At 33.1% G+C, this 27,012-nt stretch overlaps 2 protein-coding genes across 6 annotated transcripts; one reads left to right on the forward strand and one right to left on the reverse strand.

The window, feature by feature from the left end:
- Positions 1–3,149: 3,149 nt before the first annotated feature.
- Positions 3,150–10,805, forward strand: LOC130936407 (uncharacterized). 2 transcript variants are annotated; one of them, XM_057866472.1, is made up of 7 exons: positions 3,150–3,489; positions 3,593–3,695; positions 4,073–5,086; positions 5,386–5,448; positions 5,537–5,754; positions 6,383–6,501; positions 10,347–10,805. In XM_057866472.1, the coding sequence occupies exons 1-7, from the start codon at positions 3,418–3,420 to the stop codon at positions 10,441–10,443; spliced, it is 1,686 nt and encodes a 561-aa protein (XP_057722455.1). In that variant the 5' UTR covers positions 3,150–3,417; the 3' UTR covers positions 10,444–10,805. The 2 variants fall into 2 exon arrangements, with proteins under 2 accessions (XP_057722455.1, XP_057722454.1); XM_057866471.1 differs by having other exon boundaries at positions 3,152–3,489; positions 4,073–5,134; positions 10,347–10,801.
- A 3,610-nt stretch (positions 10,806–14,415) lies between these two features.
- LOC130935365 (uncharacterized) lies at positions 14,416–26,177 on the reverse strand. 4 transcript variants are annotated; one of them, XM_057865071.1, is made up of 16 exons: positions 25,973–26,177; positions 24,998–25,382; positions 24,823–24,908; positions 23,918–24,072; positions 22,090–22,154; positions 21,780–21,974; positions 21,604–21,658; positions 20,786–21,031; positions 20,553–20,686; positions 18,689–18,878; positions 18,502–18,561; positions 18,167–18,415; positions 17,095–17,353; positions 16,817–17,022; positions 16,162–16,209; positions 14,416–15,272 (listed from the first exon to the last, which is right to left on the reverse strand). In XM_057865071.1, exons 2-16 carry the CDS (start codon positions 25,099–25,101, stop codon positions 14,982–14,984), a joined length of 2,343 nt encoding a protein of 780 aa, XP_057721054.1. In that variant the 5' UTR covers positions 25,102–25,382; positions 25,973–26,177; the 3' UTR covers positions 14,416–14,981. The 4 variants fall into 4 exon arrangements, with proteins under 4 accessions (XP_057721054.1, XP_057721056.1, XP_057721055.1 ...); XM_057865072.1 differs by having other exon boundaries at positions 14,417–15,272; positions 16,162–16,212; positions 20,553–20,623; XM_057865070.1 differs by having other exon boundaries at positions 14,418–15,272; positions 16,162–16,212.
- Positions 26,178–27,012: the final 835 nt, after the last annotated feature.

Genomic DNA, 27,012 nt, shown 5'->3' on the forward strand with positions numbered 1-27,012 from the left:
CTGATGTGGATAGTTGTACCACGTGTCACAATGTTATTTGATCATGTGTCCGTTTGTACCACGTGTCGCAATAGTATTCGTCCACGTGTCATCTATTATGTCATCGTTGTAGATGCACCAAATTAGTCCCTCACTTTGCATTAAGTGACTCATTTTAGTCCCTGAAATTGAATGTCGTGCACCAAACTAGTTCCTTAAACAATTTTTTCTCATTTTTTTCTATAAATTTAAAGCACCTTCACTACTATCTCTGACTTCTTTTAGTGCTTTTATAAAATATTTTTTTCTCTTGCGGATACCCCTAACCGACGTCTTGGAGTTGACGTGAAGGCATTTCAAGCTTCCCTCATTACCATCTCCGTCCTCTTTTGTTTAGACTGCAAGGTCGGAGATGATAGTGAGAGTGCTTAAAGTACCTTTAATTTAGCTCATTTACACATAACGAAAACATGTATTTCATAAGAATAAAAATAATGTATATTTTAATTATTGATTTCTTGTTAAAAGCATAGTTGTCAGAACCGAACCAGTAAAGTTACTGGTCACTGGGTCACTGGTTCAACCGATGAGTCATTGGTCGAACCGGTTAACTCGGTATAATTAAATAATTATATAAAATTTAATTATTTTTATTTATTATTAGTATTTTTATTTTTGTTTTTATAAAAATAATTATCATTTTTTATTTCAATACTTTATTAATTAGTTTATATTTATTTTATCATTATATTATTATAGGTGAAAACTCACATACAGTTGTTTTTCTTTGAAGTTGATATTTAAGAACTATTAGATGATTCGACAAGTTTAACTAAATATCATTTAGCGATTTTCAACTATCAACTTCATATGAAGACAATAAACAAAATAATATATTGAAAAAATAATATTAATAAATATCATATAATTATGAAAAGAAAAAATAAATTGTGATTAATTAAATTTTTTTATTTATCTTTTTTTAATTTATATATAATTAATAAAATTTATAGTTGAATAAAATATAATTGATTTAAAAATGAGTGACTTTAAAATTAAAATAAATTGAATATAAATTATAAATGAAAAGAAAGAATGCTATATGTATTATAATTGTATATAAATTATGAGACTCATTGCAGCTTGGTGGTATAAGCACACTTATTTTATCCTGGAGGAAGGGTTGAACCATTTTGGGAAAATTTTCCAAATTCATCCCAAACTTGACATTTGGCAGCGTCGAGCGGCTCGGACCGGTTCGATTTTCGTTGGATTTCACCGGTTTATATTGGGTTTAACCGGTTTGTTTCGGTTCTCTTTTTTGAACCGTCTAAAGCTTGGACCGAATCGGTATTAAGTTCGATTTTCGGTTTTTGGTCGAACTGACCGGTTCAAACAAATGTGGTTAAAAGCACATATTTTTTATGAAAAAAAAAGTGTCCAATCAATTATATAATTATTTTTTTATAATAATATACTTATATATACAAAATTTACCAATGTTAAATTATTAAAAAAAATTGTATAATTAAAACTAAAATCTTAAAAAATTTTATGAAAGCACTTGTATTTAAACGATATATGAAAAAATAGAATTGAGATTAGTGCATCTAAGATATTGAAAATTTTAAATTTTAAAAAAATGAGAAAAAATTGGTGAATGGACTAATTTGGTGCACGACATTTAATTTCAGAGACTAAAATGAGTCACTTAATGCAAAGTGGGGGACTGATTTGATGCATCTACAACGATGACAATAGATGACATGTAGACGAATACTGTTGCGACACGTGATACAAACAGACACGTGGCTAAATAACATTGTAACACGTAGCACAACTATCCACATTAGCCTGCCACATGTCACCACATCATCATATCATTACACGTGGCCAAATCATGGTGACATGTGTCACTTACGGTTCACGTTCATATCATCACGTCATTAAGGGAAAATGAATCGGGACTAATATGATACACTTTTTTCAATCTAAAAAACATAATTAGTGCAATTGGAATCTCAAGAACGATTTTAGTGCATGAACGTCAGGCATTATAAGAAATGAAATTGCAAACTAACTGAATTGCACAAAAACCGATTCAAAATATAAAAATCATCCAAAATTCAGCAATTTGTTTTGGTTTTCTGTTTGGATACACCACATCATATTGACTATACAGATTGAAACAAAATCATATACGACCCGACAAATCATTTTAATTTTTCACTAAAATAGGATGGGGAGTACTTCAATTTTGAACCAAAATAAATTGGGAGTACTTTGATTTTGCCTAACCTTAAAAAACATTTCTAGCATATAATGTTGTATTAATTTGATTTAGGAATTAATGACTTTATTTTATTTATTTCAAAAAATATTTCATTAAAAACTATGTTATTCTAAATGTGCACACATTATAGAAAATAAAACAAAATTATAGATAAAAAAAGGAAAATGGAGTGAAGTAAAAATAAAATGTTTAAATGAATAAGAGTGAAAAAAGTAAAGAACGGAAAGATTGAGAAATTTATCGATTCTATTATATTAGCTAGTGCAACAAACTGTAGCTAATTAATATTTTTTTTAATTATTTATTTAAAAGGTACGTAAATTTAAATTATCATGTAAAATATTTAAAATTTAGTAAAAAAAACATCTAAATTAAAAAAAAATATTATCCGATTTTCAATTTGCGATAATTAATTAAGATAACATTAAAAAATAGTTCTCAAATAATTTTAGATAAAGTATTTTATTTTCAATGAGATTTTTATTATCTAAAAGAATTTGAATATTTTTTTGAGATAAATTAGTCTTTTTATTATTTTAAAGAAAATTAATTTATTTATAATATTTTTTAAAATTTAATTAACTTATTATAAAATTTATTAAGAATTTATTTATTCCACATGTATATTAAAAATTGATTACAAATGAAGAAAAAACCAATTTATTTATCAAAAGTAATAAATCTAAAATTGATTATAAATTATCCATTTAATTAATTACTTATCTCTTCCCTCCTTGCATACTCCTTTCTCCCTCCAACATGTGGATTTGATTTTGTTTAAAATATTTTGAACATCATAAAGAGACATAAACCAAGCAAGCCACCTTTCTTGTGCGTCCTCACATGTTTAAGCATTTCAGCACACGTTGCAATAACAACATCCTTCCCTTGAAACAAAAATACATTTTACTTTGCTCGCACAACATTTAAAACCCCGCTCCCTCCTTCTCTCTCTTATTCAAATTAATTTTAGATCCATTCATCCATCGTCCCTTTTATTTCCCACCAACCCTAAATTCTCCGAACCACACTCTATTAGCTGCTTTTCCCTTTTCTTCTCTTATTCTCTCTTGATCCTTTAACTTCAAAACCTAATATGGGAATTATTAACTCTTAGATTGTTAGATGATACCTACTGTGTTACTATGGAAGCACACTGCAATTCGGAACTTGCTACATCCGAAAAGTCTATGTTAACTACACAATCGGACTCCAAGGTTGGATTTTTAATGTATAGGGTCTTGGATTTTAGTGTTGCAGTTCGTTCTACTATATAATCTGAACCAATTTTCCCTCTTTTCTTTACTTTTGTGCTTTTAGATTTTTGGGGAGAAGCGTGGAAGTTCCCATTTCAGAGAGAAGCACGACCTACCTCGGAAACGGGTCAAAATTAGGGATCTTGAATCCGTGGTTCAGTCGGCGGGTAACTTCATATTTTTGGCTCAATCTACTCCTACATTTCTCCCCGCCACCATTGGAAACAAAAATTCGGTTTTTTCAATAAAAAAATAAGTTTTAAGATAAATATCGGTTATTAGTGGTGGATGTTAGATTTTTATGTTTTAGAAGTTTTCAATTTTTAAATTCAATCTTGTAACTGATGTTCAGCTTGTTTGCATTTAAATGTTGGTTATCACTTATTCAAAAACATAACTGCAAGTTGGACTTATTTTCCGATTTATTTATTTGAATCCTGTACGAAAATTTTCATACCTATGTTACGGGTTGTTGTGTTAGTATTAGCCATAACTTGCACTTCTCGTCAAGTAAAAACCATAATTTGCAGTTGGAATTTTGCAGCACAAACTAGTACTCATTATTCAGATTTTACAAGCCAGGAAGAAGATTGTGATTGGCAGGCAGTTAGTGAGAAGTTGGTGTCACGAGTGGCTGAAATCCCCGAAGCTATGGGAATGGATGTTTTCGATGAACAGGAAACCAAGAGGGAAGTAATCCAGGAGGGACCCAGGAATCTCGATCTTAACAATGATGCATGTGGGGGCAAATTTTCCTCTCTGGATACAAGAGGCGGATGTGTTGAGAATCTCACTAATGTATCAAAGCAAGAGAAGGAACAAGGTGGCAATCTTATGATATCAAGGGGAATTAATGTCGATCTTAATGCAGAAGATGTTACTAGCTCTATCAATTTGGAAGCAACACATCGTCATAAAGGATACAGTCATCTTAAATCTAAAGATGTTTCAGAGAGTGGAAGCTGCTCTGGACCAATAGAGGAGAAGGATCCAATGAGGATATGGAAGGAGATGAAGCAAAATGGGTTTCTCTCTTCGTCTCATGGAGGCATTCCGGTGCCAAAACAACGTGGGAGGAAAAGCAAAAATGAAATGCTCAAGAAAAAGATGGAAATTGCTAAGAGAGAACAGGTAAGCAGGTTTACAAAGATTGCTGCTCCAAGTGGATTACTTAATGACCTAAACCCTGGAATTATAAATCATGTAAGAAATAGAAAGCAGGTCCATTCAATAATTGAAGCTCTTGTAAGGTCTGAAAATAATGAACACAACAATGCTGGGAGTAATCAAACTGCACACCGAACAAATGTAAGCACTGAAAACAGAAAAAGGGACTTGGATTATATGGCTGATGGGAGCAGACATACGAAAAAACATGTGGGAAAAATGAATGATTCCCCTTGGATTATGGATAGTAGAGTTTGTGATCGTGACAAGTTAGAGAAATCTAACCTTCGAAGTTGTTCGTCACACTCGATGTTTGAAAGAGGAGATGATATTTTAGCTTTGAAATTGTCATCTTCAACGAAGGCATTGATGGGTTCGACCACTTTGTCAAGTGAGGAATCATCAAACTTAGCAATCGTTCCTTCTCTTTCCCTAAAAGGCTAGCCACTCTCCCTATCCCCCCCCCCCCCCTTTTCTTTTTCTCTTCAGTTTTAGATGTTTGCCTTCGCTTTCATTTATGCATATCTTTAAATAGTTTCATGTAATGCATAAATAAAAGGAAGGATCAATTGTTCCACCATATTTTCTGTTTGTGTTTGAGATTTAGCAGTTGTTTAAGATAGTAGGAAATTAATTCTTTACATGTGCTTCTTTGGCTCTGCTGATGTTGATTCTTCTCTCTTTTATCAGCTGCTACTGTTGCTTCACAATGGTTGGAGCTTCTATATCAAGACATTAAAGGGCGTCTTTCGGGTAATGGCCATATTTATTCTGTTTGAGCTGTTTTTAGAAGTGTAATTGCTTATGTTTGCTTTTCGAACTTTTTTTTCTACATTGTTAGCTTTGCGCCGCAGTAGGAGGAGGGTTCGAGCTGTAATCACTACTGAGTTGCCTTTTCTTATATCAAAGGAATTTGCAAATAATCAAGAAAATGACCCTTTTGCTGCGAAAATGACTGCGGGAATTTCCACAAGCAAACCAGCAGATCTGCATCGGGCAAGATGGACTGCGTTGTTTGATCACATGGATGAAGCACTTTCAGAAGAGGAAAAACAACTTGTAAGTTTGAAAAGGACAAATAAAATAAAATATGTGTTGCACGGTCTTAAGGGTTATTTGCATTTCGTTTAGATCTGCAATGCAATGGTATAGTGAAATGAATGATAAGCACAGCGAGAGGGAGGGAAAAAAGAGAAAAGGGGGGTGTACATACATTAAAATTGAAACATCTTAATGCTGTCATCTTCATTGTCACTCTTGGAAATTTGGTAACACAATGTTGTTTTAGCATGAGTCTCTGTTGTGTCTCCAAAACTTGGAATCTGAGTTTTTATACTTTTATGTCCTTATGGTTACATACCACTCCATCTCCTCCAATAAGATACAAACTTTGTGAAGTTCCTTGGTTTATGTCTCAAAAGGTCCAAGATACATACATTATTGGACCTTTTTAATACCAGTCACGAAAACCTTATGAAAATAGAAGATTTTCGGATAGAAGATGTAAAACATATATTGGACATTTTAGAAATTCGAAATTGAAAGAAAAGCATTTTGCATAAATTGGAAATCCATTAAGATTTAGGGTTTAGGGTTTTGGGTTCATGATTCAGTTATTTGTGATTCAATTACAGAAATTTGTGCCTTTTTCATCCAAATCTGGAGTATTTTTGGTTCACAATTTCAGGAAAGTTGGTTGAATCAGGTAAAAGAAAAGCAAGTGCTATGTGACCAAGGTCTGCAACAAGTAAACTGGAACATTACATATGGTTTGCAGCAGATGGGAACTTCTGAAAATGATTCCAGGTAAATTTATTATGTATCTTATAAAGATTGGCAATATGTCAAAGTCAAGCTTTCTGCATTAGAAGAGGTTTTGTTTATATAGCCATATCTTCTGACATGGATAGAGGTTTCTTAATGCAATCTTTTGATGGAAAATACCATCCTGTTCACACATAGCACTCTAATAAATAATTGTTTCCCTTAATACTCATAAATTTTACGTGATCAAGAATTCCCTTGATCTAGAGTTGTTACTAGAAGAGAGTGTGTTTTTCTTTGACACTGCATTGAAACTACTAAAATTTTCTCAAGAGTCTTCCGATTTTATGTACGAGATGGACTATAAGTTGCTCTTGTGCAACATAGTATCTAAGGCTAATGGTCCAGATGACTGAGGCTGTCAAACCTTAGAATGTATGTAACTCATGAAGTCTCAAGATTAAGAAACTCAAGTCTTAAACTTATAAGACTTTACACAACAACAAAATCCTATCTCACTAGATGAAATTAGCTACATGGATCAAACGACACTACTAAGTCTTGCTATGGATCAAACAACTTATAAGAGTTTACCCATTTTTACGAAAATCATGATAAAAGAATATATATCCTGGCAACTAAATATAATAATTAAATTAAACAACAGTTATTACTTTGAGTGCTAAAGATTGTGTAATTTGAGTGGCTATTTAATGGAGTTTATGATAGATCTGCCAGTGTGAGAGATAGACAAACTTTGCCCATTACCTCATGATGTTGGTCAGATGCCTGATAAGGTGATGCAGGTTTGAGAATTCTGGAGTGACATCTGAGGTTGCTCCAAAATATGGATACCAAGCTTAGTCTATCACCTATTCAGGTGTTGCGATAGAGGCAAACAAGTGTGAAATTATGGTGTGGGAGTCCTAGTAGGAGTAACTCGGGCATTTGAAGGGAGTTTGGATGAATGAAATGTAGGTCTCGGTGTATATGCATGAGGGGCAGAATTGCGAGACAGTAGGAAAATAATGAGAATGAGAAATACTTTAGTTAGCAATGTAGTGAGGAGATTAGAAGCATAGACTCATAGTTGGCATACAGTGGTAGCATGGAGGTGTAGGCTGAAACCCTTGATCAACCCTAGGCCAGGTGTTGAAACTAGTATGACTGGCTTTTGGCATAGTTGACAAATTGTGGAACTATGTTCCGAGTCACCCTTCCGGCTCTTTGTCATCTGTCCACCAGATCTACCACCACGATAACCACCATGTTTGCCTCTAAAATTGTGTTATCCTGGGATGCAAAATGCGCTTGAAGAACTAGTGTGCAGAGAACTTCGCATTTGATTCAGCTTGAGGTTTGTGAGTCATGAGATATGGCTCCACTTAAGGCATAGAGTAGGGCTTAGACTTGATGTTTATGGAGGTGACAAATGCTTCGTGTTCACTTCCGAGCCTAGCAAGGATGACAACAATGTGTTCTTGCTCGGAGACTGGACTTACAACGGAGGCCAAGGTGTTCATGACAGCTCAAATGTGGAGGAGATATTTGTTAGGAGGTTGCAAAGTCTTTGATATGATGCTCAACTCTAGTTTCCATTGTTGTACACATGCTCTTGTTCGCGATGCAAAGCAGGGATCATGTTTCTCCCACACTTGCCATGAGAACTCACAATCGACAATAAGTGTGAGCACCGATTTGGTCTTCGTCGATGTCAACCATGTGAGGAGCATCTGATCTTGCTCATCACAAAGCTCATACTCGCTAGAGACGCAGTTGTTGAGAGAATCCTTTGGCGACGCAAGTTGTAGAGGATGAAAAGCACATTGATAAATGAGAATATGAGATTAAAGAGGCGATTGCCTTTAATGCTGATAGGACTTGATGTCGCCAAAGAAGAAAGTTTAAATCTTCGAGTTGTGGAGAGATATTCGGGAAAGGACGCGAAGGAGGTGAAATTGTTGGCAGTGACAGATTTCCTAGGTGTTGGAGGGAGGATCCATGCTCAATCTGAATCACTTGATACCATGAGTTTAAGAAAGAGAGAGGGATGGAGAAGAACGAGGGAAGAGAGAAGAAAGAGCTGAGAGAATTGATCAGAGGAAGTGAATATTCATTCTATTATTATTACTGAGTTTAAACACAGTTCAATGCTTATATACATAGCAAAGTAGTTTATTTAGTAAGCTAGTAAAAGGGATAGAAGGGACTTTTCATGCTTAAGTTAATTGTAAGATCTATTTTAGTTGGAAACCCTAACTATCTAACAGATTAGCCTAACTGATTCTGCCTCTTCTATACTCTTCAGTAGCGTTTGGAAGGGAGATTGAGATTGAAAATAAATTAAGTCTCTGTTTTGTATTTAGTGTAAAGTGTACAAGATTGAGTTATGTCTTAGTATCTTGTTTGGTTTAAGATGAAAAATGGGAACTTAAATAAGTGAAATTATTAAAATACCCTTACTAATTAAAAACAAAATAAAACCCTAGTCCTTTCCCCTCTCTCTCTCACACACACACAGCGGCGGTTTCCATCCCTCCACGGCGACGACAGCACCCAACACCGTTGTGTCAATCATCGTGTTCGTTGCGTCCTGTTCTGTTGTGTCGTGTTCGTTGCGTTGTGTTCGTTGCGTTGTGTGTTCTGCCGTCGTGCGTTCCAGTTCTGCGCTGTGCTTGCCGATGGTCTGCCGTCTGTTCCCTATTGTGCTTGCCGTGCCGCCTCTATTTGAGTTCCAATTCGTTGCCGCTGTAGTTCCAGTTCCAATATCTCCCACTATTCTCTTTTCTGTTCTGATTTTGTAATCTTGTGTTATGAGATTGTTGAATCTGATTTTGACACATGTTTATGAGATCGTTATTTTTGGTATTATTATTGTTGGTGGTGGTGGAATTTGGTGATGGTAGCAGTGTGGTGGTGGGGTGGGAGGTGGGCTGGGGTTTGGGGTGAGAAGTAAGGATTGTGAGAAAGTGTTGGCAGCGGAGGAATTGTGAAGGGTAGATTTGGAATATGAAATTTTGAATCAGGGCATTTGAGGAAAAAAAGTTATTAAAGTTTCAAGTTCTTCCAAAAATTTCAGTTCTCTATTTTCTCATTTTTTGGAGGTACTGAAAGAATTGAAATTGTGTTCTAGGATTGAAATTTTAATTCCAGTTTTTAACTACCAAACACAATTCTAAGTTTCGGTCCTCAATTCTCAGTTCCAGTATCCCAAAACAAACACTACCAAGTAGCGTTTGGAAGAGAGACTGAGATTGAAATAAATCTCAGTATTTTATTTGGTGTAAAGTGGGAGACAAAGATTAATATAAGAATGAAGCTCTAATTTAAATTGTACAAAGGGTAAAGTTAGAATTAATTAAAATGGAGATATTTTAGGTATAAAATGTTATTAAAGTTTCGGTCTCCATTCTAAAAAAATTTCAGTCCCTACCTTTCTACTTTTTGGAGGCACTGAAATACTAAAATTTTGAAAACAAAAACTGAAATTTTAGTATCAATTTTTGGGCCAACAAACTTGATACTTAGTCTCAGTCTTTCAGTATCTCAAAACAAATGCTACTTAAGACTGCATTTGGAAGGGAGATTGAGACTGAGAGATATAGACTAAATTAAGTTTCTATATTGTGTTTAGTATAAAATATATAAAACTGAGTTATGTCTCAGGATTATATTTTGTTTAAGATAAATATGAAAACCGAGGGATAGTTTAGAATTTGAAAAATTAAATGAAAGTGTTTTTAGAAAGAAATATTATTAAATTTTCTGTCTATCCCTAGAAATTTTGGTCTCGTGTATCCCCAGTGTCTGAAGGAATTGAAATAAATTTTGTATTCCAGGATTAAAAATCTCTTTATTTATTTATTTATTTATTTAATGTTGTGCAGGGTCACAGGATTAGATGGTTCAGAGAAAGAATTAGCAGTTAATGCAGCTGCAGCTTCAATATATTCAACATGCAATTTTTTACTGTCAGAGAGCTAAGTATTTGACAAGTTTCATCTGTTTACCTTATTGTATTAATTATTCAGAATTAGTAGTGAGGTTCTTGTAATTGCCATGAGCATGCGAAAATACTAAAGATTAGGTTCCCAAATGAGGGAACCATGATACTTGTCATCACTGTAACACTAGCTGTTTTTACCTTCTAAAATCTTGTACCAATAATTATTAGAATTAGAATTCTATAGCAGTTGGATGTTCTTCATTTCTGTATTTTAGTTACAGAAAACAATGATCAGCATCTATTTTAGCATCAGTTGGAAGCAAGCTAGGATCAGTGCTTTCTCTTCCTTTTTTTTTTCTTTGGTCTTGAGTGCTTTTTCGTTTGTTCAATTTAAATAAAGTTTCGCATTCGAATCTTGTGAATGTAAAGAGTGGGCTTAAAAATGACTGACGATAGTTTGTTTCATTCTTTAATAGTGAGCTGGTTAACTTGAATCTAATTAGTTGAGTTAAATGGATTTGAATTTTGGTACTTTAGACGTTGGACTCTACAAATGTAAAGATTAATTTTAGCAAATTATTCGAAACAATAATATATTGACCATTCTCTTAAAAGGTATGTATTTTGATAAAGGTGTCAAAAATATCTTGTACGAAGATATTTGTTTAGTCACACTTTAAAAGCATTACTTATGGGAGAAAGTAGCAGTTTAAAGGAAATAATGTTTTTATAATATACTAAAATCAAATTTTATAATTTATCATCTAATGGTTAAAAAAAACATCTTCATATAAATAATTATAAAGTCTTCATTAAAATATCTATCTCTTTTAAAATACAATATTAAGAAATTTAATAAATCTTTACAATGAAAAAACAAATTTTCTTATTGGTAAAGATCAAAATGTGATGAAATCAACATAGAAATTAGAGAAATTAGGGGAATTAAAGTAGACAATTTGTGTGTGTTTTTTCCATATTACAAGTTTATAACAATTCAGCCACACTACATTCATACACACAAATACTAGAAGAGTTCACATCCACAACTCGACTTCTCAAATTTGAGTGTGGTCATTTCAAAGGCACAAGATGTGCCATTATACATTAGTACAAGCCTCCAACGATGGCAATATGTTGGATGAGTGTAAGTGAGAGACAAACACAATAGAAACAGAGATACCACAAATTTATAACTGATAAATTTTTGAGTAAATGTCCTTTTCAATTCCAGACTATTTGTTTAAAGGATTAAAGCAGTCTTTCAGAATTTAAAAATCTTTAACAGGTCTCCAACTATTTAAGTAATTAGTCTTAGCGGCTCCTATAACCTGCTGATGTATCAATGACTGATTAGACTAATAATAAAGACTGCTTAAATAGTTGAATATTCAAATTTGAATTGTAGTTGAAAAATAGTTAAAATAGATAAAGTCTCCAGTTACTGACAAATAGTTAAAATAGATAAAAATAGATGTTGACAAAAAATAGTTTAACGAAAAAAGAAGGGAATGAGGAAAACATGCCAAATATAGAATGATCGGAGAGAAGCAAAGGGTGAAACAATAACTAATGGTTTTTTGTTTGTCAAATAGATTGGGCAAAGAATTTTGAATAAATACTCTTTTTGAACCATTTATTCTGAATGACAAAATGACACTCTACAATTTGAATATTCTTATCTATTTTTCAACTATTTAAGTAACTGGAAACTATAATTTGAATAACCTGCTGATGTATCAATTTGAATATTCTTGACTGCTTTTTTTTTTGTCCATAATATCCTTCAATCCCGACAGGACAAAAACTAATCCGTTGCGGATCTGAACTCCATTTAAAGGTCTGCTGCTGACCAATGGGTTGCTGCATATACAAGACAGAATTCAAACCTGCAACACTTGTTTAAGCAGACGAGTGAGCTAACCACTCAACCAACTCAAGTTAGTTCACAAACGTTATATCTTTATTCTTTAGTCTTTACCCCACTCTCCTGGGTTTACGTTGTATCCCTTTAAAAGGAAAAATCAGAATTCAGGGGATAAGGGAGTTTGTGACTCTGATGAACTAACCTAAAGAGATGAACACTAGAAGAGAAAAACAGAGTTAAAAGAATCTATTCTTAATATATAAAAGTAGATACATAAATTTACCCATATTACTTTTAAGACATCTTTCTTCTCCTACTAATGTCATGTCAGTAACATCGCTTACATGACAAAATTTAGAATCAACCACTCAATTTTTGCCAAATTATCTATTATTTTCAAATAAAAAAAACAAAATATACAAAAAAATAATACAATAATTACCAACAACAATAATTAGAAATTAATAGCGTCAAGCGTCTAACCAAATTTGTAACTTATAAAGACATTAAATCCATATTTCCATATTTATTATATCTTACCGTTGTAAACAATACAACAAATTTATAATTTTAATGATTAATTTATTAATTTCTATAAATAACTCATTCAATCTAATAAACATCCATATTACAAATGTCATAATAATATTATTAATCTTAATAAATTTTATGTTACAACTATTCAAATTCCATACTATTTGAACTACTTATATAAGTCTATTATTACTATTCCTTCAAATAACATCGAATTTAGTACAAAAAATTTATTTTCGAACTACACATCATCTCAAACTTACTCAATGGAAATAATTATGTTGAATGTGAAAAGTGTAAGAAGAAAGCATATGAAAAAGAAGATAACTACATTTGTGACACATGTAATCAAACACCACACTATCCAACAATAAGGTGACTATATATTTTTGATAATCTCATCTATCAAATTATTAGTTACTAACTCAATACTTATTTTAGGTTCAAAATTCAATTAAAGGTTTCAAATCAAAGTGGTACAACAACTTTTGTACTATTTGATGGCGAAGCAAAAAAATTATTGTGTACAACTGTTTCAAATCTAATGGCACTCCAAAAAAATAATGACATTGAAACACCACTCCAATTGAAAAATTTGTGCAACCTCACTTATATTTGAAGTCAATGTAAATAATTTTAATCTTAAATAAAATTTTAAACAATACACTCTTACCAAGACATTTGTTACAACAAAAAACAGTGAACCTCAACACTCATTACAACAAATAAAACAGGTAATACTAAAAAAAATCACTTATTTTAATTATTTTAGACATCATTTTTATTTCTAACTTAAATTATTCATTGATTATAGGAACTAACTTCGCCAACACTAATATCATTAGACGAAGATCACATATCCATCAAGAGATCAAGGAGAAAGAAAACTATACAAATTCAAGACACATATTCGGAAGTAGAACATACTTGTAAAGATGGAACAAACAACACAATAAAAAGTGCATATAACTCAACAATTTATAAAGAACATATCTTCACAGGAACCTACACAGAAAGAAGAAAGTAACAATTCTAACAACAACCAATAAAAAAAGGAGGACGAGTGCCACATAAGAATACTAAGTTCATCAACTAAAACAAATGCAAAAATCAAATCACCAAATAAAAATGTTATTTTGTACATACAACTCTAATATCCAAATCTTGTGTACTACAAATTATTTTAAATAAAATACTTTTTAAATTTAACTTTACTTTACACATTTAATTTAATTCTACAAAATATAACAATTTTTAATATTTATTATATAATATCATTAATTTACAGCCCCACACATCGCGCAGGTCTCATTCAGTTAAAGCAAAAAAGATAACTAAAATATGTATATCAGACCAGTCTGGACTTTGGACTTCCATTTCCTGTTCTAGATTTCCTATTGGGACATAATGAGGCTATATCTAGGCGGGCACAATTAAAATCTCTCGACTCCATCCACAGCAAGGAGGTACAATTGCCTTATTTGTGTAAGATAAACTAAGGTAATTGTTATTAAAAGTTAAGCGGAGATAAAGTGTATAATCTTTACACCTCGTAGAAGACAAATGTCATTAGCCATTTTATAATCTTAGTTTAAATATATATGTGATACTTGGTTTCATTTTATAACATGTCATGGGGGTTCGGCTATATTTTTATGTTGGTTGCCGAAGACCTAACTTTCATTTTATAACAATTTGCCATATTTCAGAAACACTGCAATGAGTATGTACATGACTATCAACGTAATTATACGATTCTCTGTTTAGTTAGTTAATGGAAAGTTTTAAGGTATATACAAAGAAAGTTGAAATTAATCCTAACATTTAGACCAAACCTAAAATAGAAATTAAAAGCCACGCAGGACTGTCGCAAGGAGAACCCCACCCCATATAATGGCTTATAAGAAAAAAAATTACTAACGGTGATCTAATTACCTAGAATAATTACATCACATATTTCAACCATTTCCAAGGATATACATGTGATCGAAACAAAAGTTTCACAGCCTACTAAACATAAATGTGTAGATTGCTTTGGCCAACACAGCAAGATTTTCTCCATTATTTGAATACCACGTGGCACGTGCTGAAATCCGAGCACCATTGTTGTTTGTAGCTGATAAATAAAGTAGAGCACCTTATGTCTCAGGATAGGAGTGCAAATCAAAGGAAATCCTATCGAAATAGTTCAGGAAAAGACCACATCAAGAACTTGGAAAAGATGTCAGACTCCAGGAATTCGATATGTGCAGCACGCCCGATGAAAGAGTTTAAATTCTTGCCATAGGCAGTGGTATCAAAATTGACATCACAGCGCATAAATATTCTTTGTTCGGAGGGATTGGCGTAGATCTGTTCCAAACAATTATTCAGCATTTCCATGAACACAATCCCCTTCCTTGAAGTGTCATGTGAGGCAGCCAGGCACGTCTCAATTCTGGCAGAATGGTATGGCACGTACCCGTCCTGGAAATAACATTACCAGTTAACAGCAAACTTACTTAGGCCCAGTTTGGATAAACAACTTAAATAAGCTCTTTTGGAAAAAAAAAGCTTACCCTATAAGAACTTTTATTAATGGCAGCTTATAAATAAATTATTTTGTTTTTGGATTTTTAGTTATAAAAATACTTATTTTAAAGTTGTAGCGTTTGGATAAATAACTCAAGAACTTGTTATAACTAACTATAAAAATAATAGCAAGCTATCTAAAAATAAAATCACATTGTGAAAAAAATAAAATAAAAACTGAAATTTCATATCACACACAATGTTAAATACAAATTTAATAATAAAAATAGAGTGGTAAAATAATAAAAAAAACTGGAAGAAATATATAAAGTAGGTGATTCAGATGGAACATTGTTTTAAAATGGTGTTGGAAGATCAATAGTTTCAGCAGATGAATCATTACGTGAAAATGGTGGTGAAGGGCTAGTGTTTCCAGCAGAAACAGAAAAACATTTTTACAGAGCCAAAAATAAAATAGATTTTTTTGTTTTAAAGTCAATTTTTCTAAGGAAATAATAGAATGACTTATCGAGAAGGAAAAGTCATATATTTCTACTTTTTCAAAAAGTTATGAATTAACTTTTCAGGAAGTTAAAAGCTTTTTTTTTAAATGGTACCAAACACTCGTATTGTGACTTTTCATAATTCAAAAGTAAAAAAAAGTAGCTTCTGGTGTTTTCCAAACGGGCTTTTAATCCTGAAATAAAAGCAAACTACCATGCATACTCTTAAAATTATTATGTGCCTCTATCCGGACAACCTAAGTTTTTCAGGAAAAAAATTATTTATGTCAACACATTTTCTTTCTACGAATGGATTCAAGAGTCAGGAGAGAAGGGACTACCTGTGGGGAAGATATCAAAATAATATTTTTAAAATGATCCAATGTCTTCTGCTGAAAGAAAGAAAAAATAGAAAGTGAACTCCATTAGAACCTCGTCAAAGCAGTTAACTCACCTATGACAGGAAAATGCTTAGGACCATTATATCAACACTTATTCTTTAATATGCAACTAACCATGTATACATTTAAGCACCATAAAAAACAGTATACATTAATTCATTATTTATTTGAACCAAAAATAGCTCATCTGCATGAACATAAAGTAAGAAACATATTTCAAAAGATAAGGCTTGTTCACTGCAATTAAAAGTTGTGGGGTCATAGTCATTGTTATGTGAAAAGTAATAGTTATTGAAATGGAAAAGCAAAAAAGGCATACTACTAATCTAGCCGTTTTGCAAACATTTTGTAGGATAAATTGTCAAGAGATTACTAGCAGTTTGGAAGAATTCATTATGTAAATTGTTGATACCATATTATAAAAATCAAATCAACATTATTTAATGTTTTCAAATTCAAGGAAACCTTACTTGAGCAAACAGTTGATGGTCAAGCATAGTAAATGCTCATGGTATAAGTGCAAGGTATTCAAGAGTAAAAAATTATAGCTTATGCCAGTCACTTAATCACATACTTCAAAGAAAACTTCTCGTACCTTACACAGCTGATAGATGAATGTATTTTGAATATCTGGATCATCTGTGAAGGTGAGCTGATGAATGCACTGTGTGCCTCTTAGTTTCTTCAAGACCCATAATCCAGAATTAAACAAGGAGTTTGAACTATAAAGATACCCCAAATGAGGACCCGATAGTGAAACATAAGTATATAGATATCTTAAAAATGGCTCCATGATGCTCTCTGTAACCATAGGATAAAATTTAGTGCCAACTGTCAACGTATGAACATTGGAACATTGAAATTATGAGTTACCTGCAATCGCTGTTCTGATAATGAGGTTACCAATAGAATGTCCGACAAAACTTAGCTTAATATCTCCCAAACTCCCATATCTTGATGCTTTGTCCATTTTCTTTTTAACAAAAGAAATAACCTCCTGAGCTAGCCTTTGTCCCATTTCCCTAAAGTCTCCACTTGTTTTATCTTCATTAGTCTCTGACATAAGAAATTCTATTTTGGGATCAATCAAAAGCCATTGATTTCGAATGAGTCTTAGATCCAAATGATGCCCCTACAACATTTTATGTTATGAAGGGTAAGCATTTCACAAAAAGCATATATAAAATATAATAATATATACATGTAGCCAAATGATGCTTTGCAATCAGTTGAAATGAAATGCTTCAATTGGATTTTGATGTCTATAATATGTTATATTACATGTATTTTTGCTTATTCTTGTTCCTTCCGAAATAAACAGAAACAAAAACAGTCTTATCACCTAGTAGGTAAAATTGGCTACATGGATCAAATAATACCAATGTGCCCTATTTGGGATCATGTCAGTAAAACTCAACCTATTTATGATTAAATTCTTTTTAATAATTTCTTTCAAAGTTTTATTAAGTCTCCCTATACCCCTACCCATCGAGCTATATCCCTCGTGTCTTTGTTCCTTATACTTTCCATTCTGGTGTGACCATTCATCTATGAAAACATCTACATGTCTACCATACTAAGCTCTGTTCTTGTTGACTCTTTACCAGCCAACACTCTGTCTCATACAACATAAGCTTTAAAAGATATTGTTTTATAGCATATAAATCCCGAAGTACTATCTCTACAACTTGTCTCCACAAATCTAAATTCTCATTTATATCTTCCAAAAGAAAAGGCGGAAAAACTGATTGAACATGAGCATATTAGTCAATCCTAGGTCATGGCATGAAGTGTCTGACTCTAAAATCAGCATAGGGAATCAAGAAGAATTCGCTAGAATGAATTAGAAGGAGATTTTGGTAGCTGAGATAGCACATCAATACTTGTCTTACAAACATAAAAGAAGGGTATATTTTGCAACAATTTCAACTAGAACAAGACTTGCCTGAAAACCATGCACAAAGACCACAATCTTCAACACCTGTGCATTACTTAGGGGTGTAGATTTCGTGTCTGTAGCGTCAGAACTGTGCGCTGTTTGAAAGCTATCGGAACTTAGGTATTCAACATTACTCAAGTATGAATTTTCACTCAAAGTCCGACGTGGTGCATTCATCACACGTTCAACAATGACGATTGGTGTACGTAAAGGATCCCCGAATATATGCATGTCTTGAATTGATCGACTGTTAATCTACAAGAATGTGATCCATTATTAGGCCATATATAAATAAATGTAAAATATGAGCTAGTGATTCACATATAAAAGTTGATAAATACCTTCATTTGTGCAATGCTTCTTCGATGAAGTTCAGCACGTGTAGCTGCAATCTGATGAGGCTGTATACAATTGGTGATAAAAAAAAAAAAAAAGAAAAAAGAGAAGAGAAAATAGGTTTTAGACTTCTGCTAAAAAAAAAATTCTTAGGCAAAGCCATATGTCAAGCATATGAAGGAAAGAGCTTACCTCTTCAGATACCTTCAACAAACTAGGAACTCTTCTATGTCCACCATGATGTGATGACTCGTCGCTCTCACTTTTTGTATGATGATGAGGCATTTCTACCTTAGAGTACACCATCCATATTGACCATTCAGCTTTCCGATCCTTAGCCCATGTATCACGCAAAAATTCTAGTATCTTTGTTTTGTTATTCCTATTAAGATGTAAATATTAGCAGGTAAAACAGGTTGAGGTGATCTTACATAGGATATGCCCATGCGGGGTCATGGAAGAGACCACGTATAATGTTTACTCAAATTGCAGGTTATATGCACTAAACATGGAAATATATTCTGAAAGTCCAAGGAAAAGAAGGCTTAATGAGGAGAACAGTAGGTGACAAAATTGCTTATCAGACCCAAGAAAACTTACAAAATAAACACTTTGCAAATCAAATTACATCTGCTTGCAGGAGGAAACACACATACAAAGAGAATTTTAAGTACAAAAAGGATAAGGCATCCTCATGTGTGTAGTGGGGGGAGCTAAATCTTAAAGATAAAACGTGCAACAATGCTTGCCAATTACATTGAATGTCAAATAACAACACCCCCAAGAAATCAACCAAGAGCAGAGCACAAAAGGAAAACCAAAAATGTAAAAAATAATTCTAGCAGGTTAAAAAGGAAAGTGTTAGAACAGATGATCACAAATAAAGCAATTATGTTACAGCAATGAATGCATTGTGCCAAGGGCCTTAAGATTTCACTGATCTGAGGAAAAGTAGAGCCTGCACAACTCTCCAAGACTCTGGTTACTAACAAATGTCACCGACCCATAATTTAATCCCTTCTTCTATTTCTTTATAAAGATTAACTCCCTTAACAGCAGGAAAACTGTTATTATGCTGCTGGAAAATGTTGCAACTACATAGCAAGAGCACATCCAAGAGCCTATGCCATGGTGCATGCTTTTTGCCGATGATATCGTCCTTATGGGAGAGTCAAGGGAAGACCTAAATAAGAAGTTGGAGTTATGGAGAGAAGCTCTAGAAGTGTATGGTCTGCGCATAAGCCGTAGCAAGACGGAATATATGGAATGTAAGTTCAGTCTGAGAAGGAAAAACCCTAATATAAAGGTGAAGATTGGAGAAAACATCCTACGAAAAGTTAAAAGTTTTAAGTATCTTGGGTGCATCATACAGGATAATGGGGAGATTAAATATGATGTAAATCATATGATCCAAGTAGGTTGGTCAAAATGGCGGAGTGCATCTAGCTTTATATGCGACAAAAAAGTGTCTTTAAAAATTAAAGGTAAATTCTATCGCACCGCTATAAGACCGGCTATGCTTTATGGCACGGAGTGTTGGGCGGCTAAGGGGAGCACGAACATAAGCTGAGTGTGGTAGAGATGAAGATGTTGAGATGGATGAGTGATCATACGCGATTAGATAAAATAAGGAACGAAGATATAAGGGAGAGAGTTGGAGTAGCACCCATTGTGGAAAAGATGATTGAATCGTGTCTCAGGTAGTTTGGACATGTAAGAAGAAGACCGATAAAACATCCAGTCAGGAGGGTAGATGAGATGGAAGATGGACAAGAGGCGAAAGACAGAGGAAGACCTAAAAAGACCTAAGAAGACCATCAATGAGGTGGTCAAACGAGATCTACATGTAAACGGTCTCTCTATAAACATGATACATGACAAAGCACAATGGCGTTGTTTGATTCATGTAGCCGACCCCACTTAGTGGGACAAGGCTTTGTCGTTGTTGTTGTTGTACATAGCAAAAATAGCTACAATATTGAATCTGATTCAGACCCGAAACTTAGATATACCTATTCTTTCCTGTTAAATTCTAATGATGTGATGAAAAGCAAACCTGTGGAACTTCAGAAAAACGCTCCATAAGTGTGTCAATTGATCTCCCAATATGTGAAAACAGTCCAACAGCTGATCAATTGCCAATAAATCAAAGTTCTCAACATTTAGAAAATCTGGATCACTATTTCTTTCCTGTACAGGAATACAAAGTACAACTAATAAAAAAAAGAAATAGTAAAATTGATATAAATGGAAAGTCAATAGTCTATAGCATGAAACAAAAGTAAGGACCTCAAGATCAATTTGTGGCTTGCCTTGTCCTGAAGGTTCAACATCTGTTGGGAACTGATTTGATTCCAGAACAGAATTTAATAAATTTGTGCTGCTCTTTTTAGATACAAATTCTGTAATATCAATAGGTTGATCAACTACTTCGTTAAGCTTCTGTAGTTCTTCAAGCAATATATCACGAGCTGCGAAGAATGCTTTAACAAACGTGACATTTTTCAAATCGACAGAAGCAAATTCACCCAATTCCTGGTCAAATAAAGTGTTCTGTTAATGAATGATAAGAATATCAAAAGAACTAAATCAATTGGAAGAAATATATAACATTCCTAGTTTTATAATACAAAAACCAAACATTTAACACCACTTTTCTAAATGATTTAGAAAAATACCTCCTCATATAATCTTTATCATATCTTTAAATAGGGTAGATTATACTAGAATATGAAAGTGAATCTTAGACGATATATTATGATTAATTTCTATATATTTCATGATTTTTTTCTTTTATTTTATTATGATAGAAAAATGACTTCATTTCTATTTATTAGGATAGATATGTATGTGACTTGTAGTTTTATTTTATATAATAATTAGATGTCTATATATTATAAAATATTATGAACTTGCTGCCTTTTTGTCTGTGTGTATTAAAGAAAACAACATTAGCACAAATAATACGCAGGGACACTATGTAAGATATCAGTTATTTTAGAAGCCTAGGGTATAAATCAAGCAAAGAAAACAAACATGAAGACATGCAAAGAAAGATTTTTGCATTAAAAATTTTGTAGATAGCCACACAATGAATTAGAGCATACTTGGTCCAATGTGTCATCGTTTTTATCAGCAACAAGTTCAACATTGCCAGAATTGCTGAAATGGAGCAACTCAACAGGTTACACTATGAAATCAAACATGCAATGGGGAAAAATGCTATCAATTTTAATATATATCTAGTATAATCATACTAAAAAAATCAAGAAACATGACAAACCTGGGTACCTTCAATGCCCTCTGGGACGAGGTAGCTTTCAGTAAACTAATATGTACACTGACATCAACAAGCACCGCATGTAGCATATCAAAATGGACCGGACAATAAGAATGCAATCCTAAAAGAGCTTTAGGAGGAATGCGGAATTCATGGACAGCAGCAGGGTAAGCATCTAGAGAAGATTGCAAGTCAGCACTGTGCAGGATACACTCCAGTCAGTATGCTGATTTTACTAGAATGAGATCAACTTAAAATAAACAAGCATGTGTTTTTGGCTCTTTAAAATAAATATGCAACTTTTATCACTCACCCATTTTCAAATGTGGGAGCATACACAAGCTCAAATTTTAGAATTACAGCAGTTGTTGGTAAGCCCTGCAATTGAGAGAGCCACATAACACAATATAGTGAAACAAGAATACTGAACACGAGAAATAAATGATGAAAGATATAATTGATGAGTAATAGGATGCTTAGAATCTTAGAAAGGGTTGAGTAGTTTTATTTTGGTCATTCTATAGCTTGTCTTAGAGATTAAAGCAAAATCCTCCCGACATATTTGATTGGTTTTTATATATAAAACTGTATATGAGCAGATGAAAGTGTCAACATGACAAGAAAAACCTTACAAATATTACAGATAAAAATAAGATAAAAGTAAAACAAGTTCCTATAAAGCATTTATTTACTTGAATATTATTATTTTCTCAATACAAAAGAATTTTATTAAGATAGGGTAGAGAAGATACAAAAAAGCAGAGGAAAAGACATCCTCCCAAATAGAATAATATAAAGCAAATCAAAACATAAGTGAAACGCAGGTTTCCAGTCTCTAAACGTGTCTAAGAGGGGAAGTCCTCTAAAGATATCATGTCCTTTGCACCATATAGATGCCTGACGCCTAATTCTATCCCATACAGCAACATTTCCCAAAAATCTATCATTAAAAGTGAGCAAACTGCATTCGAGCTAAATACTCCGAACAGTGGCATATGTTGTACATTACCACAAAGATGTTGCCTCTTTTATATCCCAAAACCCTCAAACCAGGCCAATAGAAGCCAATCTTGCGATATAGGGCACACCAAAGATTCGCCAACAACACCAAACAAAGAACTCCATGACAGTGCCGGAGCACCTCATCCTGTCATTTTCGTTCCTAATCAGCCATATGGCAGTGCAAAAACAAATGTGAGGCTGTTTTTGAGCTTACCCCACAGGCCCACACATAACACACTCGCATCAGGGGAAATGGCCTTATGTGGCCTTCTAACCTGCAGATTGCCATTTGTGTTAATTCTGTTGAGCACAGCTCTTCAAATAAAGGATTTAACTTTAGAGGGAGCTTTGGATTTCCATATTGGTTTATCAAGGAGGAAAGGGGTTGTGATTGAGGGATTTACTCTGATATGATGTTTTTAGAATTTAATAAACTCAATTCAATACTGGTTATATTGAATGTTGATCTCAAAAATACTTTTGCTATAACTATAAAACCAATAGAGTCTCCAACCAGTAGCTTAAACTTCTAAGAGAGTAGGTCCTTGGCATAATATGAAAGCCCCCATGTCCACATAGTCAATAGTTACAACCTTGCTGTTCCCCCTATTATAGCATAAGTCTATTTTCATGGTTCAAATTGTAACACCTTCACTAACAGAATACCACGCTTAAGTAGATATAAAGGTAAGTTTTTGTAATGTCCTTGCTATCAATGATACCATGACTTAAGTGCGGTATTCTGTTAGTGAAGGTGCTACACAAATCAAGCACAAAAAGGGCTTGCATGATGGGGCTTATATGATACAAAAATCAATCATGACTTATGAGCATCATGCAACAACTTAATCATTTAAGAGAGTCAATACTTGACATGACAATTTTAGAGCAGACAAAAGAAATAGGATATAATCGTGTGGGGAAAAACATAATGATGTCAATTCTTTAATGTGTGATTCTGCCGATCCATCGCTTGTGCCTAGATTGGCTTGACATGCTTGTGTTAGTACACAGTGGATTAGAAGATATTTTGATTCATAAATGTAAAGATCACAAAGTGTTAGAATTTTAAAAATTACACAAACAAAAATTTATTAAAATGTTGTAACATTTACTTAAATTGAGAGAGTGATCATTACCTCAAATCCAATAAGTGGTAAGTTGAATGAGATCATCATACATAAATAAATATCCTGCCTAGCATATTTTATGCGAAAGGGTTGAGTTGAAAAACTGTAGTCTGTATCGTCAATCCTCCAAATACCATATACACTACCAAGACCCAGCTCAGGAGCTGCCAGAAAAAAAAAAAAAAAAAACCTTATTAGTAATCATCAAAACAAAACTGAAATAGCTCTCTAAAAGTTTTTCATACGAAGAACAGTGTAACTTTACAAAATCTAATTTGAAATACAAAATGTCTACGGAATAATAAATCAAGAACCACAGTCAAATGCATAATCAAGAAAAATCCTTGAAATATTCAATCTATATCTACGACTTACTTTACAAATACCAATTCAATAACCTCCAAGGGAGTCAAATGTTGGTTACCAATAGGCAATAGGCATATATATGTTATTAAAATAGGACTAGACAGGGTTGGCCCTCTTAAGGCAAGTCTTGTTGCTAAATCATATACTCATATTCATGGTCTTAATTACGGCAATACATTTTCCTCTGGCCAAAATTGCTTCACTACAGCTCTTTTTTCAATTGCAGCAATACATTTTCCCCTATAACCAAAAGTACTTCACTGTGGCTATCTCTTCCGCTGCAGCTATTGCAATTATATCAATAATCAATTGCACATGAAATGCATTTCTTCACAAAGATCTAGAGGAAGAAACTTTTACAGTTCAATCTCCTCATTGTGTTGCTTAGGGAAAAATGAAAAATCAATAGGGAAGATGATTGAATCATTAAAAAGCTCATCTGCAGTAGATATCTCATATCTGTAAGGAACTGGTATTTAGAGTAGGAGAAAGACAATAGAACAATGAACAAGCAACATTACTAATAGAGCACAATATTGACCAATTACCTTCATATTGAACCACCCTAACTGGAATTCCAAAAGATGTATTTTCATTATCCTCCCATCTCATAGTAATCTTAATCTGATACCATCTAAATAATAATAAAGTACCGATATCAGTTGACCAAGTAAGAACTCATAACGGAACTTAGAAAGACGAAAAATAGAAGTTGATGCATACCCCTGCTGGAAAAGGTCGAGGTTGTGAAACCTATGAATGTAGATGCCAATCTCTTGTACAGCTTTCAACATACCTCCTGGCCTGACTTTGACAGAGTTTGCCATTACATTAGACAGCCCTTCTGTTAGCCAGGATCTTCTATTATAAACCAAAACAGAAGCCTACTTATTTCCTGTAGCATGCATGTGCTTATATATCTATGACAATACCCAGTAACACACACGTAGGTAATCTTTCTTTTGTTTCACATCTAGCATCAAATTCAATTTGGCAATTCAGATCTCATGTGCTGCTGATTCTTAGCAAATTGACCAGCGGTTAAAATGAAAAACTGGATTGGATTTCACAAGCTTAGCTCTCAGTAACCTCCTCAGTCAACTAAAAGCTGCACATATCGATAAATAACAGAACGCAATTACAATGAGCATATAAACAAAAATAAATTATCAAAGGGCTTTCCAAAGAGCCAGCTTTAATCAGAAGCAACTTTAGTATGCGCACATGCAATGATATAAAGTATTTAGTAGTTTTAAGAATAATAGTAACAATAAAACAAAATACTTGTATACCACAGCATTTACTTCTTAGTTGGTAACCAATTTTTCTTTTTCTTTTTTTTTTTCTCTTTCTTAAATGCTATCATGTCATATTGTCATGGCATACACAGTCCCCTTACAGTCAAATTTCTACACTGATAAGTGTTTGCAAAATCTCACAATTTCTAAAACATGGAACCATCTTTTCGCTGAATTTCATTTTCCTCTGCCTATATACCTATTAACAAGCTATCCAAAATTAAGAACAGCAACAATTAAAATTACGATGACTAATTGCACGTAATTAACCATTAATTCCCATAATATTAACATAACAAACCAAGTTAACAAAACAAAGTTCCGGTATCAAAGCATCGGTAGAGAGAAAGAAGTTGGAGGGAAAGGCAATTAACAAAAACAAGGGGGAAGAAAATAATACCAAAGGATGAGAGTGAACGAAGCGAGGAACACGAAAACGGTGATCCCAGATTGGGAAATGGGAATGCGTTGGTAGTGTTTCGTAGGGTTTGCTGAGAGAAGAGAAGAAGGAGAAAGTGAAGAAAAACTGCCCAAAGGGAAGAGGTAACTGGTAACAGAAAATTGGAAGGCGGAAGCACACCGGTGATCAATGTAATTCGGTAATATTTGATACTCTGAACGACATGCGTTTCGTTTCGTTCATATGCCATTATGTAATCCATTTCTTAAGAAATTTTTAAATATTTTATTTTAATAAATAAGTATAATTTTAATACACTGATAAATGTAAAATATTATATAAAATCGTTTAATTATATTTATTCTTTCGAATAATTATTCATGCGATTTATGTAAAAATTAGTTATTTTTATTAATACAATATTATATAATTGGATGTACACATAAAACTATTTAAAATTTTAAAATTGAATAATGTTAAAATTAAATTTTTAATAAATATGTTAAAACTTTAAATTTTATATTTTTTAAGAAAAATAATAATATTACTCTCAAATTAATAATGTTAATCTCCTTTAATTATCTTTTATTTATATACAACATCAACAATATTGAAACCTTGTCCTATTAGATGGGATCGGCTACGTAGATCAAACAATGTTATTGAACTCTATCGTATATTATGTCTATAAAGAGACCATTTATATATAGATCTTGTTTGACCACCTCATAAATAGTCTTCTAAATCTTTCTCTACCTTTTACCTCTTATTCATCTTTCATTTTTCCATTTCATCTACCCTCCTAACATTATATGAGTTTTTCAAATCTTTCAAATATTTTTGTTGTTCAAAATTTGACACATTGCCAAGATAACCTACGAAAACAAAAAATTCAAACTTAATACTCTGTCGAACAGATGAGATGTATCCCGCTGGACTAAAACACGGAAACCTATGGTAGATCTACGAGACAAGAAGCGGCTCCACACGTTGCTTCCCTTGAAGAAAAATGGTACCGTTGTGAAGAGGAAGAAGACATA

Source organism: Arachis stenosperma, chromosome 6 (assembly GCF_014773155.1).
Source record: "Arachis stenosperma cultivar V10309 chromosome 6, arast.V10309.gnm1.PFL2, whole genome shotgun sequence".
NCBI lineage: Eukaryota > Viridiplantae > Streptophyta > Magnoliopsida > Fabales > Fabaceae > Arachis > Arachis stenosperma.